The sequence below is a fragment of the Alligator mississippiensis genome, chromosome 3 (assembly GCF_030867095.1).
Source record: "Alligator mississippiensis isolate rAllMis1 chromosome 3, rAllMis1, whole genome shotgun sequence".
Classification (NCBI taxonomy): domain Eukaryota; kingdom Metazoa; phylum Chordata; order Crocodylia; family Alligatoridae; genus Alligator; species Alligator mississippiensis.
In genome coordinates, this window is record NC_081826.1 from 289,692,227 (window position 1) to 289,710,903 (window position 18,677).

Below are 18,677 nucleotides of genomic sequence, written 5' to 3' on the forward strand. Positions count from 1 at the left end.
TGACTATAGGAACACAGGCAGTTTTACTACACCAGAATATCCCTCTACACTGTAGCAATATGATTTCTTGCTCTCCCTTTCTCCCTGGGTATACAGGCACACCAAGGGGAAAGATGAACAGGGACTTCTTTGTGCCTGCTTGCCATATATGCTCACTGAAGGCACAGGCACCTGGCACAATATAGAGTAGTTATCTGACTTCACTAATGGATTAATGCTGAATTAGACAAGTACACAGTCAGTGAGAACATATATGGTCCCGTTTTGAAGTTTTGCTCCCCATACCGTTGCTGACAAGGGAATACTACCCCAAGGAAGAAAACTCCAGTAAGGTGAAAAACTAGATTCCCTAACAGTGATAAAAACTGCCCCAGCAAAAAGTGATGGCTGAACCCTTTGCCTCTTCTTGCAGACAAAGTGGTGATTACAGATCGGCATGGTCTATCGGCTGTTCACAAGAGGTTTCCAACATTGCATGCATCACCAGGGACCAACTACACCCCGCTTTCCCTGCAAGCTATATAACACAACCGTACAACATATGGGAAGAATGCGGCACTATTTTCTTTTTTCCCTGACCAGAAATGGAAGAAGAATTGTACCATGATAATACAGAGGTATTTGAATACATGTAAATCAATGTAGAGTAGAAACAGTGGGTTTAGACCAGTGTTTCTCAACCTGTAGGTTGCAACCCAAAAGTGGGTCCCAAGAATACATGAAAGGATTGTGAACAAACTCTAAAAATGGATCAACCAATTTTAAACGTGGATTGTACTTTTAAGGAGAAAAATGTGGAAAACTATAGCTTTTCCCTTGCAGGTTGGTGGTGTTCCAGCGTGCAACAGGCTGCTTGGGGGCCCCCACACCTGCCACACACCCCACCCTGCCCATACACCCACCATCTGCCCCACACATTGGGCCTGGGGGCAGGGGCAGTGGGTCAGGAGTGAGGGGCACTGGGTTGGGATTGGCCAATGTTTACAAATGGGTCCTGGTACAAAAAAGGTTGAGAATCACTGGTTTAGACCAGAGGTTCCCAACCACCAGGCCATGAAGGGTTGGTTGCTGGGTCATGGCACAAGCCCCCCACTCACACCCCCGTCTACCCACCTGGGCGAGCGGCTTCTGCCACCAGCAGTCACATGCGGGGTTAAAGCTGGGCGGCGGGGCAGCCCCGGGAGGGAGGCAGCCGGCCCCATGCACTCCGTCCCATTCCTGCTGCTGTGGCTGCACCCAGCGAGGCACTGCCCACGCAGCAAGTACCAGGGCCTGCGCTGGGCCAGGCAGGACCCCCAGCCCCACCTGCGGCTGGGAGTGGGTGGATGTGGGCAGGGAAATGCCCAGGGCAGGGGGTGGAGAAGCAGCTCTGCTGCTTGCTCCTTGGGAAGGCAGCGGAGCCCCTTCTTCCCAGGCAGCCCCAGCTGGGTCTCCCCCAGGCCACCACCCGTGCATTCACCTCCCCTGCAGGGTCCCCCACTGCCCGCAGCTGCGATGCCCCAACCTGCACCCGGGTACAAATTTAAATATTTGCAAATTTAAATATGTAAATTAGATTGTTTCTATACCTGGTCAGCCAAAATTCTTTGAGTGGGTTTGCCCCGGTCTGCTGTCTAAAAAAAGGTTGAGAACCACTAGTTTAAACCACTGGGCGAGAGTTTCCAAGTAGGCAGTCAAATTCCTAGAAGAGCAAGAAGCCTCATAACAGAGTCTCCTCGAGACCTGGATGATCTACCTGAGTGGACAGCGGGCCTGAATAAAGGAACCCAGGGCACCTATGCACTGGCTCCAATGGGATCTGATTCAAATCACAAGGCTCCTGCATCTCACATCTTTAGCATCTCCACATTTCAAAACAGTGGTGGGGGCAGTTTAACTAAAGCACATTCGATGAACTTTAGTTAAAGTGCCCCCACTGACATGTTGAAAGACGGGATGCTGAATATACAAAATGCTGTGGGGGTTTTTATTAGAGTGGCTCCCGTGAGCCCTTCCCTCCACCCTGGAGCACATGCAAAAATGCCCCCGGTGCTGGAGCTTCTCACTGAAAAGACTAGGCCAAGACCAAGCCAGACTGTCTTCAGATTGTAATGCAAGACATACCTTAGAAAAGCTTTTTCCTAGGAGTAATAATGTGCTCCCTTTGGACTGTATCCATGCACCCTAGGGACGAAGGAGCTGATTGGGAAGACTTTTTTCATCTAGGTTTCCAACATTTATGGTTTGTTCTAATTTTGCCTGTTGCCAGTAAAATAAGTCAACAAACTCCTAAGATCCGATGGTTACGACAGCCTTCCAGCTCTGATCGGTTAGGTGCCTTCTCTCCTTTTTCAAATCCTGCCTTAAAGATTACTTTAAACAATCCCTAAGCACCTTCCCCCTCTTTTCAATAAACCTGCCACCAGCCAAGCCTCAAAGCCTGCCCAAGGATTCATCCTGCATTTGCTTCCAACCAGCCAACATGTTTTAAATTCAACTAAAAAGTTTGGTGTACATTCATGGTGGTACGTGAAGACTGTTTAATTAGAGTAGGCAGGTTTTTGACAAATCATTTATTCACCAAAAAAATGCACTTTGGGCTGCCTCAAAACTGTGTATGAACTTTGTGAACAGTTTCAGCCAAAAGAAAAAAAAGAGAGAAAAGCTCAAAATTGTTTCCCAAATGAATTATTTGGTTTTTCTGAGCTGGATCCACAAGAAGACTTCTGCATAATTCCTAGAGCAGTTATGGGAATGGAGGTGCTTTTCCCCCCTTCAAATAGCCAAGGAGCTAGGGTGCTTATGAGGCAGGTGAGTGGTCTGGATTTAAATCCTCTCTTTGTCTGGTCTGGGCTAGGAGCTTAGACTCAAATCTCTTGCGTCTCAGATGAATGTCCTACTGAATGGTTATCAGGTACATCCCTGCTGCTTCCTATTTGGTTTTGAGAGGCATATGTTTTCATAGGTGACAGCCTGCTTTGTCAGATTAATTAGAAATCAGATATAATCCTGATAAAACAGATGTAACCTAGCATCAGACAAGGCAGGCTGTCTCCTAAGGAAGATCATTCTCTAACGTGCCACCCTGCCCTGCCGTCTACCTGGTTTCAGACTGACATGGCTAACTACCTCTTTCTGTTTGGTTTTGGGAATAGTCCCTTCGTGCACCCAGCAACCTTTTGTTTCCAAATTTCCCCTGCGCTGATTAACAACTGCTTAGCCATGCCAGAAATTGAGCAGTGCCATTATCTTTGGGTCAAACAAAAACATTTCATTTGACACAATTTTAAACTTGAACATTTCTTTTTCCTGATCCAATGGAAGTGAATTTGGTTTTGACTTTTCAGTTCAGCCATGATGGAGGCAAAAAAGAAATCAATTATTGGCACAGCTCGTTTTTAACAGCAACATATAATTAAATCATTGGTAGACCCATGTTACCAATGTGACAGTCATGGTCACAGAGCCTGCTCCCATCCTGCTTTACCTTTTCCACGGTCAGCTTTCCCCTTGAGTCTAAACAATACAAGCGCAGCTGACATGAAGCAAAAGAAAACGGTAAAAAAAATCATGGCTTACTCAGTGCTGTAGAATTAAGTTTCCTTTGCAAGAGAAAAAGCCTCCTTGGTGACCTCTGAGTCCTCCTTTTCATTAGACAGGAGCAGTAATTCTTTCAGCCTGGCCCACCCAGTACCAATGTCATTACTGCCTCTCTGCTAGGTTCACTCCCTCCTTCATCCAACCTAGCACAAGCTTAAACAGTTAAGAAAGGTGCTAATATGCTTTTATGGTGGGGAGAGGGGGAAGGAAGGGAGCTACAGAGAGGAAGCATTGCTGGGGAAAGGCAAGAGACATTCCTACCACAACCATCACACAATGATCCCCTTCCTTTTGCTCACTCCCTTGGTGACCTTTGGCAGAGTGTCAAAGACATAAGAGAAAAAGGAAAAAAAAGGGGGATGTAGCATAAGAAGCAAGAGGAGCTGAAAGGACTGAATAGGACAGAGATCTCATCTTGCCTTGGAGAATGATTTATAATGAAAAAGCTCAAGATTAAAAGAACTGGGTGGACGGGAGGCAGAAGAACATCCAAGGACACATGGATTTGACAGGTGTCCTCCAAATGGAAGAGAGAAGAATTGTTTGAGGTTCTCCATGGGCGGAAACTCTGAGCAATGGGATGTACAAAGAAAAATGAATGCGACTGTCAGGAGGAAAATGGGGTCTGGTGGAGAGATCTATCAGGCCATGACTATATCTCTACAGGAAAATAGGGGAATGCCCAAAGCCTTGCAATATTCAAAACTGACAAAACACGTGCCTGGAAGGTCCAACAGCTACCAGAGATATTTGTGATGCTTTCTAGGGATTTTAGACATATGATGAGTGTCTAAATCCCTCTCTCAGCTTTGAAATGATCAGCCATATTTTTCTTTTTAAAATCCATGAATAAACAGAGAGATCCCACACCCAACAGCTTTCCTCAGTTCTCCAGGAGCGCCCCTTCCCTGCAATACCCATACAGGGCAACTCTTACACCCTTGTCTCCAGAGTGCCACAGTGTCCGTGAAACACGACCGCTTTGCCACTTCGGCCACATTTGACCCAACCTCCTGAGCCCACCCCTATACAGTGCAGCTGTGTAGCATCAGGTCTTGTGGTAGGCAAACATCTATTTTGCCTCATTTTCCAACCAAAAAAAAAAGGCATTGCTTCTTTGGCACTCTAATATTCATCACAGACAAATGTGTATTAAGGGGAAACTGTTGAGTACAAGTAGGTGAGTCCTTGAGCCTGGATTTTATGTGGTAAATGGGCCAAAATATGGGGAAGGAGTTTTAGAAACCCCATGACCTTTAAGGAGGTGCTTAACTTCAATGCAGAGTACTGCCCTTTGCTGGACTGAAACCGAGCTGCTCAACTGAGGGTGCATCTACATGTCACCCTACGGCGATGTAGTGATGAGCTACATCACCGTATGGCGTGCTACGGTGATGTCACGAACATGTGCGTCTACACGCGATCACCAGCTACGTTGCTTTAGTGGTGAAATCTAATCATGCACCATGCGCACGGCACACTAACCGCCCATATTGCACCATGTTTAGTACTTCCAAAAGGAAGTATACTAAAGCATGGCGACGTGTAGGTGTGCCCTGAATGTCATAAGCCAGCAGAGATTCTCCTTTAGCTGCCTGGCTTATTGGAGCAGGTGGGTCTGAATTTTAACCCAGCTCCGCGTGGCTGTGGTGTGCAGCACAGAGAGAACCGAGCGGTGCTAGGCCTTTGAGGATTTGTTATCATTGAGCTAGACATTCTCCCACAAAGCTTAACTTTCAATGAGAGCAAGAGCAAATCTTTGCTCTGCAAGTGCTAGAAGCCCAAATGCAAGAGCACTGACTCAGTGAAGAAGAAACAAATGGAAAGAAATGGTGCTAGTTTCACTGTCCAAGTGGAAGAAAATGCAATAAGGAAGAAAGCATGGGAAGTGATGGTGATTTAAAACATTTTGCCAGCTGTAGTAATTGTAGTAATTGAGGCTCCAATCAGCGCCACCTCCACCTGGAATCCATTGCCAGAAACACCTTCACAGAGACCTGGCACAAGCAGAACATCCCCCATGGGAAGGAGCGATGTCCTCTGCAGCACCAGATCCCGCCTGCATGGAAATGCACAAGCGTACCTCTGCAGATGGGGCTCAGGGTCTGGGCTCCTAAGAGCTTGAGGTAGGGAAGGCAAGCTGCCCTTCATGGCCTTGCATGCTCCTGACACAGCAGATCTCTGTCAAGACTTCAAATCAGCACTCACCCCTGAGGAGACCCATCTACAGCTGTTACTCAACAGCCTGAGGGGACTGAGGTGAAAGGCAGCAAGAGCCATAGTAAGTACAGCCGGGCTGCTGCCCAGACAGGGTTGCTGCAGCCTTCATAGCTCTAGGGGAGCCCAGTACTTAGCGGGGTTGGGGGAGAGGGCAGGGAGAGCCTCGTGCACCTCTCAGGAGACATGGGAAGGGCTTCTCCTTATGGAACGGGGTGCCCCTTCTGCCCCTGGCTGAAAAGGGACATGCTAACGTCCTCAAGTTGTCACCTGCATTGCGACCAAGACTATTTCTCTGTGATTGGTCTCGTTCTGGTGATCAATTTAGAGCTGCGCCTTATCACAGATGATGAATAGCTGATCCTGTTCTCTTGGGCTGGTTCTGAGACAAGATTAGCTGACTGTGTTAAAACAGCCTACAGCTAGATGTCTAGATGCCATAAAGCAGAGACACAGCAACACAAGGTTAAAAAACCCGCCTTTTAGTATCAGCCCCGGAGCCAACATTTTAGGGTTTGAAAACAGTGGAGCCAGTGTGGCTGCTGCCAGTTGGAAATATCAGGCCTTGTTCCCTAACAAACAAAACTACTTCAGTAGTCTGGTCCAGGAATGGAGACAGAGAAAACAAGCAAATCTCTGCATATCTTCTTTTTATATTTATTCAGAGAGCTTTTTCATGAATCCTTCCTGGAGCAGGAATCAGATACTTTGGATAAATGTTCTCACTTAGCCAAATCAATTTAAATTCACTGTTGGTGAATCCACCTGAATTGAAATTCAGGCACAGGGAGGGAATGGCGAGAAGGCCGAGAAGAAGAGCATGAAAAACAGGATGGCAGGACTCCTCGATTCTCCTAGACTGTGGCAGTGACTCACGGTGTAAATGTTGATAAACCACTTAAACTTCTCAGTGCCTCAGTTTACTCACCTCTCCACCCCTGCTTTATACCATATTTGGCACTCGGAGATATAAGTTGCTATCCACATGCAAAACAACGGCTCTTAGTTCTTTTCTCACTCTTTTGTATTTGGGGTTTGAGCCGAATTTATTTTGCTGCCTGCTCCTTAGCACTACTGTCTTGTGGCGTTACAGAGGCACTACTGACAAATTGAGATTCACAGCCCTGCCAGGCTTATAAGGACATTGCTTTTCCTCAAAATGGCTTCTACATGCAGCAGAAGTGGAGAGATCCCTCCAAAATGGCTTGGCCGTTCTCATTCTTCTTAATGTTTTGAGAGTGTTTTAATACTTTAGCTTACTCTTCTACATCCGACAGCCAGGTTTCTTCCCAGCTCCTTCAGGGGAAGGCTCCCACCAGGATTTCAGTTACCTACATAGATTCATAGATTCATAGATGTTAGGGTCGGAAGGGACCTCAATAGAACATCGAGTCCGACCCCCTGCATAGGCAGGAAAGAGTGCTGGGTCTAGATGACCCCAGCTAGGTGCTCATCTAACCTCCTCTTGAAGACCCCCAGGGTAGGGGAGAGCACCACCTCCCTTGGGAGCCCGTTCCAGACCTTGGCCACTCGAACTGTGAAGAAGTTCTTCCTAATGTCCAATCTAAATCTGCTCTCTGCTAGCTTGTGGCCATTGCTTCTTGTAACCCCATGAGTCACTAAAGGACAGGGACACATGAAGAAGTCACTGGGAGTTAAAAGGGGGCAGTTCTTCACAGCATGGCAGCTGCTCTGCAGTAACTGCCCATATGCACATTCTTACCCCGTGGTAAGAGGATGCTAACCCTTAGTAGCTTACTTCTCCTTCAGCAAACAACTGGGCTAATTTTCATCATGGGGGTAAGTGCACGCATATGGGCAGTTAGTGTGGAGAAGATGAAGAAGAGTAAAGCTTGCCCTCCTCTACCTTGTGCTAATTTACTTGTGTGCCTGTGCCCTGAATCAACTCCACCTCATTTGGACTCCATTAGGCCATATGGCCTGAAAGGGCAGTGGGGCCAGTCATGAGCCCTGGGATCTGGCCCCAACCCTCCTACAATCCAGCTGCATGACCTTGGGCAGGCCACTATGCACATTTGTATCTGCTTCCGCTCCTGGTCTCTCTCTATTTGCCTGTTTCGTTTGTAAATCCTCCAGGCCAGGGACTGTCTCATCTGGAGAACCGTGCATGTTTGTGCTGTTCCTCCAGACAGTGGGCTCTCTGGGTGCTACCTTGGCACGCGCAATGACAGTGCAGTGCCTGACTCTTGCCTCCCTGGACTCTGCCCTCAGTGGGACATTTCTGTAGGCACTATTTTGTATGGTTTGGAGTTGGGCTGTCACAACCATATTTTTCTGGCTTTCTCCTTCTTTTAATGGCTTTGAAATACTGAATTCTGCATATCCAACCTGAGGGTTGGGGGGCATGGAGCGCTGAGCTCTCATCTAGAAGAGATTCATACAAAGTTAGGGGTGGAAGGGACTCAGGAGGTCACATCTAGTCCAACCCCCTGCTCAAAGTAGGATTATTCCCAACTATTTCATCCCAGCCAAGGCTTTGTCTACCTGGGTCTTAAAAACCTACAAGGATGGAGAATCCACAACCTCTCTGGGTAACCTGTTCCAGTGTTTTACTACTCTCCTAGTGAGAAAGTTTTTCCTAATATCCAACTTAAATTTCCCTTGCTGCAACTTGAGCCCCTTGCTCCTTGTTCTATCATCTGCCACCACTGAGAACAGCCCAGCTCCATCCTCTTCTCAACCCTCCAACAGGGAGTTGAAGGCTGCTATTAAATCCCCTCTCGTCTTCTCTTGTTTAGACTAAATAAGTCCAGTTCCTTCAGCCTCTCCTCAGAAGTCATGTACCCCAGCCCCCTATTTTTGTTACCCTCCCATTTGGGAAAATGGGAATGAGGGCAGCAAGATCAAAATGTGCTTGTAGACCTTTCCAAACACATGTTCAGAGGTGAAAGACGTAATGACAGATAGGAAGGAATAACCCAGGTTACCCACAGAATCCCAACTCAACAGCCTAGTCCATGCACGGGTGAAAAAGTGAGGCATTACCTCCCTGAGGCAGGTATAAATGGGACAGACAAGGACCCGGAAGGGCTCCCCAGTGCTGCTCCTCATGGTGCCGAAGACTTCGCAGAGAAAGGTGATGAACCCCAGCCAGCGCTCCACGTCCCGTTGCTGCAGCTCCTCCCGCATTGTGAAATCCTTCTGTAAGAGGGACAGACAACAGACGGCATCAGCAAAACCACATCGTCATGGAAGAGGGAACAGCTGTCTGGGGAGAGAATTAAGAAAAGAGGAAATGGAAACTATGGGCGGAGGAGACAGACTGTCTCTTTAGTAATGAACAAGGAGATTACCCAATGCAAGGGCAGAGGCTGAAATTTCAACACAAAAAGGCATCGCAAAACAGGTACTGTGGAAATAATGTCAGTGACCGCAATGTTTGCCACAATGTAATAGAAACTGCTTCCCCTTTGGCCTTTATTCCTTCTGTGATGTATGGGAGCAGTCATTTCAGCATGTACAACAAAGCCCTGGCAAATGCAAAGGGCATGCAAGCCGCACCGAGAGCGCTCACTACGTGGGGCTCTCCAGCTTAATAGAGCTCAAGTCACTCACACATGCTCAGTCTGCCTAGGCCTCTCTCAAGGTTACTGCCTTGTGAACAGGACAGTCCATGTAGTCCTTCTGCAGTGCCTCTACATGGCTGCTGCAAGTGCCCCCGGGGGCCCTCTAAATTACAGAGGGGCTGGCGGGGTGCCCAATGGGACAAGGACCAAGGGAGTGCAATGCTGGCACTAAAAGAGTGCCCTAGGATGGCATCCAGGAGCTATGACAGGGGCAAAGGCACAACAAGTTATCTGTGTCCTCACAGGCCCAGAGAAGACAAAACTAGTGGATACCAAAAAGTGAGGACATTAAGAAAATAAAAGCATGAGAGGCAAGAGCAAAAAGAAATGCAGAAATCCAGTAAAAACATCATTCATTTTTAAGCAGGGAGGTTGCTGTTTGAGAGAGACAATATACAGTAATAAACTATGATGGTACAGCAAGTGTATACAGCGCTTGGAGTTATGAGTGTTTCCCTCTGTGATGGCACACAGCTCGTTTCAAGAAGTACCACTTCGGTTTGCTTATCTCCCTTCTTAAGTCCCCTTTCTTGTGGCTGTGAGTCATAAATGGAGGGGGAAATTGCAGAACCAGTTCAAAAACCTATGGAGGAGTACAGTAATTGAGAGATTAATTTATTATTTATTCCTATGGGTGGAGACAAAGGAGGGATACACTGTTGCATCTAATGTCTTAAGCCTGGAGATAGATGGCTGTGCAGGGCTAGGCAAAGAAATTACACAGAACCGGGTATAAGTGATTGGAAACCCGTTCAAATCTGTAACACAACAGAAGTTCACTGCACATAAATCACTTTCAAAATGGCCCAAATCAATTTAAGATAAACCTGGATGGATGTCGTATCAGACCTGGCTGGTTTAGATCAAATCAGTTTACTGAACTTGTGTCCCAGATCCCCTCCAGATTCAAGTTAACTCACAGTCCCCCAGCATCCCAAGATGCCTTGCACCACCTCCACAACCACCCTCTTGCTGGGTATGGGGGCTAGCCTTGGCCTAAGCTGTCTGCCCCAGCTGAGCAAGGAGGCATGCTCTAGCGCCCCCCAGCTTCTGGCCTGGGCCACTGCAGGCATGCGGCTGCATTTCTGGAATCAAAAGTGAATGTCGGTTCACCTGCTTATTGGTTCGATCTACACAGCTTAGACTAACCTGCAATGATTGAACCGATTCAGCCTTGGGCTTTTTGACTATCTGTACTTAGCACAGAAGAGCTCCCAGAGCGAAGAGCGCAGTTTATGAACTGGTTTATTTGCATGGATTATTGCTGTTTAAAGGAAGACAGCAAAGCAGCCACTGACGAAACCCTGGATTTGCGAGCTTTGTGCTTTTTTCACAACACAACAATCTATGTGAAAGACCCAAAAGACGTGCTCTTCTCCCTTGTAGAAAGGGAAGAAAAATATTTGCACAAACAAGAAAAATGTAAAATAACTGAACCCAAAAGTTCTTCTTTACCCTCACATCTATCAGACACCTGCCTGATTGTCTTTGCAAATCTGAAATCAATCTGGAGACAAACACGGAGGGACTTCTAGATTCCTTGCAAGCAATTTCCAAAGTTCTTTCTTTCATTTTGCAAGCAGGGCCCCGAGATGGGGGGTCTAGCTATTCAAAATGCCTGACAGGGGCATTTTCATTCCCACAATACAATAAAGAAAAACAGCCTAACACCTTGTGCTCTGCTTTGAAGCAAACAACTGAACTACAGACAACTTTCTGCTGATTCCAGGTCACTTTTAAGGACACAGCACCTGACTGTGTGAAAGAAACTGCCATCCGTCCCTTGGAGGCTAGCTCTTGATGGCGACTGCATGGCGTGGTGTGTAGTTTTCACGCAGCTTGCAATGCAGATCAAATCAATTTGGACAGCGATTTCATCCCAATGGTTGAGCATTTTAAAAATTCTACATGTCAGTGTATGGACTCGGTGCCGGGGCACCTGGATCGTTCCCCTAGTCCTGTAAAACGTCACCTGCTTGATGCGCGAGGTTCTCCTGCAAATGTCCACTCCCAGGGTGGTGACCTCCTTGGTCCTGAGGCTCACTGCAAAGCACATCCCTGTGGTAGAGGGGCATCAAGATGAGCCTCAAGGAGCAGTGCTAAGGAATAGCACTGCTCTGCTTAGCCTGAACTCCTGCTAGGGCTACTTGAGCTGTGCTCTCTCCTCACATAGTGGGTGGCTTGCACTAGCCTCGGGGTCCCACCACTCCCCCTCTACTGTGAATCCCTCTCCTGCAGTGCAGAGAGCTTCCCTTCATTTTCTTCCTCTCCGTACATAGCCAAGCAGGCCTGCAAGACCTTGCACATTCTCTCCCCAATTCCCAATGTCTTCCCCTCCTCCCGAATCCTTAGGCTCCCATATAAACCCCAGTTTCCTGACTGAAAATGCTTGCTGACGCACTGCTATTTCCTCCGCGGGACCACATCAATACACTCTGAAAGCCATTCAATGTCTCCAGGTTCCCAAGGCATTCTGGGAAATTCTTTGCTGCTGGGGATAACCACATGAACTCTGGCACTGAGAGTTAGACAGCGAAGCCAAAAACAGCTCTGTGCGAGCAAATGGGAGGGAAAAAGCCATGTATACATAGATATCCCCTGTGGGTTTGCTTTGAGATGCAGTGGGTCCATACACAAACTCTGTTTTGTATTTTTTAAACTTCTTAAGTAGGCAGTCCCTCTATCATCCCTAAAAACCTACCATAAAAAAGCCAGGCTGGGATATCTTACAGTTTAAATAAGAAATTCTGGGAGATTTATGTCTTGATCATGTCCGGAGAGATGGGTTTGTTGCCAGCCCAAACACTTCAAGGAGAAAATACACCTTTCCTTATTTACTGCTGGCAAAGATCGGCCATTTGCAGTAAGTAAGTCATGGTACGTTGTGGGGAAGCTGCCGTGAGGCTTCGGATGCAGGTTTGGAAGTGTGCTGAGAAGACTGAACTGGCATTGCACCAGCCTCCCTTCCTTTCAGCGCCTGCTAAAAATGTGTCCCTTTCAGCAAAGCCTTTTGGAGAAAACCCTCCAAAGCAATCCATTTTTAAAAATATAAATGCCCAGCCTGCTCTGACACTCAACTGTAGGGAGCTGAACCACAAGATTGGGCTCTTTTCAGGCATTAAAAAAAGGCAAAACATCTCTTCCTCTTGATCAGGAGCATGGGACTCATTCTGAGCTGTGACTAATGGGCTGAGAAGTTATTCGATTCCTAGTCAAACTGGAATACGTCGCTGGAATATCTGAACAAAGACCGTGCCAGGGTGTGTGGGTGAGAGATGTGGGTAGAGTCTGAACTGGGACTCGGGAGATCTGGATCCAGTGCCAGCTCTGCTGAGTGATCTTGGACAAACAACTTCTCCGTTCCATGCCTCAGTTTCCCCGCCTGTTTTTTGCATGTGAACTGGAAACACAGAGACCCCAGCAGACCTGACGGCTAGTGTTGGAGACCCAGGTTTAAGCCTTTGCTTCATTATTCTCCCACATCCCAGGTGAGTTCCTTAGCTATGGGCCAGCCTGGGCTCAGGCTCTTTCAACCTCATGTTGGAGCTGTTCCTTGAGTCCATCACTAAATATTCACTAAAGCAGGTACCTGACCTTGGTTCTTTCTCATTTTAACCAGGTATGGACCTGAGAAATCCTTTCCAACAAACATTTGGTCAGAACCACTACATTCCCACAGCAAATTAGCATTTGCTGCTGAAAACACATTTTGTCCAACAGTGCTGATGTCCCCCGTAAAACACGGGGAGGAACCTTCTTCCAGCCTTTGCTCCCCAACCTGTCACCTAAGGCCAAAGAGAAAAGTCTATTGCCATCTTGTTTTTAATCACCCTTCAGGTATTTGAAGACCAGTTAGTAATTTCTATTTGCTAACTACTTAGTAGTTACTATAGCATTCAGTGAACAAGGGAAACAATAAAGGAAAAAAAATATTCGGCAGGATTTTTAAGTCCATTTGTACATCTTTCCCTTGTTACTTTGGGAGCTGCATTGTGTGACTTCTGCAAGTGCTTACTTGAATATCTGGCCTGGAAAGTGTAATTATTAGTGTTCAGAATCAAAACACCATTTAGATGAAACTTCTCTGGGAGCTGTTTTACATTTAGAGGATGAGGTTCAGTCCTGCCTGTTCTACATTGCTGGAACCAGGCTCCCATAACTGGGTTAGGATTGTAGTGTTTGTACAGCCTATTAACATTAACTTGGGCTCCAGTTCCACCAATGCACTAACTGGCACGCCTCAAAAAAAAAAACCCTCAAAAACCCAGTCATGCACTTGGGCTTAATAGGCGTCTCCTGCTCTGTAGAAGAGTAAAAGAAGTGGTGGTGAGATTGGAAGGTGCACATGATGCCTGCAAGGACCATGCTGGGTTGCATCAGGAGTACAACTAAGGAATGGACAAAGTGGTTAATGCTTTAGAGACATAAATCAAGCTAATAAATCAAGCCCAAGGAGCTTACAACCTACACAAAAAGCCACACCCAGATGAAAAAGCACTGAGAGGACTCAGGAAATGGAAATAATTTTGACTGTTTTTAATTTAAAAAAATATATATGTTAGCTGGGAATCATCATGTATGGAGAGCAGTCTGCGTAGGGTTTGCTGGAGAAGGCCCAGGATGTGGGCCTGATCTGAAGTTCACTTAAGTCAGCGGGAGTTTTTTCCACCGATTTCTGTGGGCTGTGGACTGACCCTGACTGGAGAAGGTGAGAGTGATGGGATGGAAAGAAAGGTCATTTTCAGAAGCAAGCAGGAAAACACGGGCCAGACAAAGACCAACAGAACAACCCTGTGCAACCAGGAGAACCTCTATGTCAGAAAAGCAGCTGGAGGCTTTTCCATAACTGGCAAGGCTGCACATCACGCTGCTCGAACCCCGGGATCTATCACTTTCCCAGAGGAGCCGGCATCCCCACAAAAGCAAATCCCTCATTCCAGGAGATGAACAGGGCCTCACTGCATCAGGCCGGGTCATTTGTTTCCCACCCGTTAGATCACTTGTCGACATTTCGGGCTGCCCCCCTTGGACCACAACTGGCCAACACTCACACATATCTGGATCCCAGCCACTCTCCAAACCACAATCCACACTGCAAACAGTTGCTGCAGAAACGCTAGAATTAGAACTAATGTGCTAAGTCAGTGTGGCTACCTTTTCCAGCTGTTCTGTTATTCTAATAGAAGCATCCCTGCTGACAGAGGTAAAGCAGCCCTTACAAAATACCTTGCTGTGTTTTCATATTGATTTTTTTCCCCCTATAACCTTGCTTTTGGGGAGGGAAGTTCCGCTGGGACCGTGGCTGGATCTTCCTGTAAGCTCTGTCCAGGGCTAGGTATGCTGCTGGCACACAAATAAATGCAACTGTTTAGAGCTCAAATAGCACTTCTCTTGTGAGCACATTAGAAACATTAACTAATTCACCATGTAAAGAACTCCTAGGTACTGGTCTACTGAAGGACTCTTTCTTCAGCATCTTCATAGTCTAAATCAAGAATACAAACAGCGCCTGAGAGCTGCCGGAGGGAGGGAAACAAGGCAGATTATATCAGACCCAGTGGGATGCACTTTTTGACCAAGAATGTCGTAACTGCCATGCAAACAATACTCTGGCTTAGTTTGTTGGCTCAGTAAAGGCCAAATATCACATATACTGGACTGTGTGTGCGTGTGCATGTGTGTGTGAGATAAGCTGGGATAGTTCAGTGGGATAAGCTGGGATAGCCCAGGCTACCTGAGTATTTACTTGGCTTCCCAGGGGTGTCTTTCCAGCCTGGCCTCAGTGAGATCTGGGACGCTGGTTATACTATAGCCAGTCCGCGAGAGAGCTAGTTTAACCTAGCCCGGGATATCTTTCTCAAGATGCAGTCACTGAAGCATATGTATGCCATGTTTTGTGCCTCTAGCAAAACAGGGGCCATTCTTGCAGGCATTCCTATATTTCCTTTACAAGGTTAAATACAGACATTTACTGTGCAGTTGCTGAATTAACTGCGCAGTAAATGTCTCAGTGTCTACACGCGCATCCCTACTAGGGTGCAGGAAACTAATAAACGCTGTAGCAGGGTAGGACTTGTAAATATAAGTACAATCCTGCTGTGGAGTTTTTTCATGCACAACAATGCATGTGTAGATGCTGACAGGGCTGGCTGGGGCATGAAGCTGCTTCAGTGCAGGGGCTGCCTGCTGGCTAGCCCCATGCTAAAGCACCTTTGTCCCCCAGCCAGCCCCTCGTAGCACACTGAGCCCAGTCAGAGCAGCCCCAGGCTGGCAGCCTGATCTCCTGGACCCCCAGCCAGCCTGGGCTGCTGCCACCTGGCTCAACGTACTGTGCTTTGGGTGCACGTGTATACTGTGCACCAAAGACCTTCCCCAAAGCAATAAACTGTGGAGCAATGAGCTCCGCCGTTTATTGCTGCTCGTTAATGGCACATATAGATGCACCCCTTCAACATCACCGTGCCACTCGAGCTTGAACTGTAGTGTACCTTTGCACAATGCATTTTTGAAATCTCCATACAATTTTAAAATTTACATTCCCAGCTTGACAAGATTTCTTTTTGAAACTAAAAATCGTGTCCTAATTCTGTCAATTGGCATTCCTTCTCTCCAGAGGTGTGCCTCCATTGCAGAGACTGGGGTTTGGAAAGTCAGGTTTCAACTGGTAAATTAGTGAATAATATAATTGCTCATATAACCAAATTAATATTTAGGTGGACTTGGTTGACAGGCTCACACAATACGTCCCTTCAGCTCTACTGAGATGGTGGCATTTCTTTTTGGCTCTGGATGTGAAATAACAGGAAGGTGTTTTGTCCCTGAAACATCCTTCTGGTTCAGATTTTGGGCAGTTCCACGTCCTGGAATGTGCTCTACAGCACTGGAGCTTTTGCTAAATGTCCATCAGTCCGTTATCTGTAGGCACTGACGAGCAGCTGTGACTTGATGGAGAAATTTGCCCTAGTTCCATGAGAGCTAGCACAGCTGAATACTTTATTTGTAGCAGGAATACAAGTTGTAGCTGTGTTGGTCTAAAAAGCAGAGGCAGACAGAGTTTTGTCTTCCTCTTATTTGTAGCAGAATATTCGCTCTACTCTATTACTGATGGGGACTTCAAAAGCAAGCCCAGCATTTCTATGACACGCTGTGTCCAAACAGCTTTGCTTAATGAAGCCTCTTCCAGACAATCTGTGTCCCAAAACATTTTCCACTGCTAAATAATATATAATATTAGAGCCGGAAACCTCAGAGGTGTGGAGTGGGAAGGGAGCTGGTGGGGGTGAAGAGTTCTCTTTGCAGACCTGAGATGTGATGTTCAAGCTCACTGAGCTGCTGAAATGCAGGAAGATCATTTCAGGTTTCATTAGTGAAAGCTTGCACACCATCGATGTGGATGGAGGTGGGGGAAGTCCTTGGGATATTTGAAAATACATTAGTAGGCTGTGCAGGTAGAGCACTGGACTGAGAACCAAGAGATCAGTGATCTCTTCCTGTTTCTATCATTGCCTTGCTGGGTGATCATGGGCAAGTCACTTCACCCTCTGTGCCTCTGTTTCCCTAGCTGTAAAATGGGGAATGAGGGAAGAATTTTAGTTAGGGGGCAACATTTTCAAACACGGATGCCAAAAGTTGGGTACTTCAGTTCACATTTCCAGGTCTGATACATGTGAGCAGGAGTGGGACATACCTGGGAACATGCACCCCGGGCAGTGAAGACATACCTGTAGCTCAGTATCTTGCCCATTAGACTTTGCTGACTATATATCTGGTGATGGATTTGCTTTCCTGGAAGAACAAACCTGAAGAACTGGGGGTGGGGGCACGTACCTTGGCAACACCATTCCAAGAGAAACAAAACATTTCAGAGGGCTGAAATACATGCTGGCTGCTATACTGAGACCAAATGTAAGAGACCCTCCTCCCACACCAACTGAGTTTTATTTGCCATGGAAATGCCTCCTCAACCCAGATAAAAATAACCAGCGGGATGCAGAATGGCTTGCCCTGTGCCTGGGTTGTGATGTCAGTGCAATGAGCAAATTATCTTTCATCAGTCAGACTGTATTTTTAAACAGGAATGGTATTACTAATTTGGTGATGTCCTGTCCTATGGATAATCCAAGTGTACTTACTGGATGACGTTCCTCCAATGCCCGCAGATGAAAATAAAGTGTATTTATACCAGGTAACAGGTCTGATCTCACTCACCATGCCAACAGGCAGAAAATAGCATTGGAAAACCAAGCAGCAAGTGGCTACAAGCTAAGTGGCATTGCACGAGGTTTCAAACCTTGTACCTACCTTTTAACGGGAAGCCCAAGGCACTACGTGAATGTATTGCATTATGTTTAGGAGAAGCTTTGGCAGGTGGGTCAAAAGGGTGATTGATCCCAGGACCTTTTCCCTACTCTCTTGGGTCCAGCCATCATTCACTAGGTTTTCCCAGTGCAAGGACACGGAAAGGCTAGCCCAGCCCTTAGGCCCTGTGCTGTCCTCACGGGGTAGCAGAGATATCCAGTCCCGCATCCTTCTCCATTTTGCAGCAGGCTAGCATTTAGAGTTGGAAGGGAAGCCTTTCTGCCTTTACTAAGAGTAAATTAGGTTTAAACTGGAGGTCAATCACTGGCATCTATGAAGCTCACAACATTTCCAAGGCAGTTCCCCCTAGGGGTTTTATTCTCGTTCAGTTCTCACTGACTCATGGGCTACTGGATCGGCACCGAAGTGGCGGCCACAAGCTGGCAAGGACATGAATATGAGGGTTAATTTAAGCACTATAACTTATAATAGAAAAGAAAAAAAAAATCACACATTTGAGCTTGTTGCTTTGTAAACACAAGGCGCTTCCTCTGGCAGCGTTGATGTTTACTCAGCCATTGTCATGGAGGCAGGAAATACTGAGTCAGAAATACTGGGTAAAAAAATACATAGTGCTTAGAGATCACAGCCAGAGGCACTCAATAAAAATCCCAGAGAGGCTATGCTAAATGCTTGATCTTCGTGGCAACGTACTACAGAGGGCTGAGCCTTAACTGGGCTCCCTGGAAAGTGCCCGAGATGTATATACCTGCTTAGAGGGGACAACTGGCTGCTCCAGGTGAGGAAAGCACCAGTCCTTTGTCAGGTTCACCTCCGTTACCAAATCTCATCAGATGCAGCATCTTCCACTCATGCCAGCACCCTCTTTCCTCAGAAAACCCTCTTGGAAAACACTGCATTGTACCCTCCACCACGGCCATCCCCTTCTCAAAGCACCGTATATTGATTATGAAACTGCAGCACCTCAAGGCCCCA

At 46.9% G+C, this 18,677-nt stretch overlaps 1 protein-coding gene across 9 annotated transcripts in view; it reads right to left on the minus strand.

The window, feature by feature from the left end:
• Positions 1 to 18,677, minus strand: part of CTIF (cap binding complex dependent translation initiation factor) — a 321,855-nt gene that overhangs the window by 32,103 nt on the left and 271,075 nt on the right. For all 9 annotated transcript variants that reach the window (XR_002093006.2, XR_002093005.2, XM_006259046.4 and 6 more), the window contains one exon: positions 8,803 to 8,958. Coding sequence is in view for 7 of the 9 variants with exons in the window: in XM_006259046.4 (XP_006259108.2) it covers positions 8,803 to 8,958 (156 nt within the window). In the remaining 2 variants the exon portion in view is untranslated. The remainder of the gene's footprint in view (positions 1 to 8,802; positions 8,959 to 18,677) is intronic.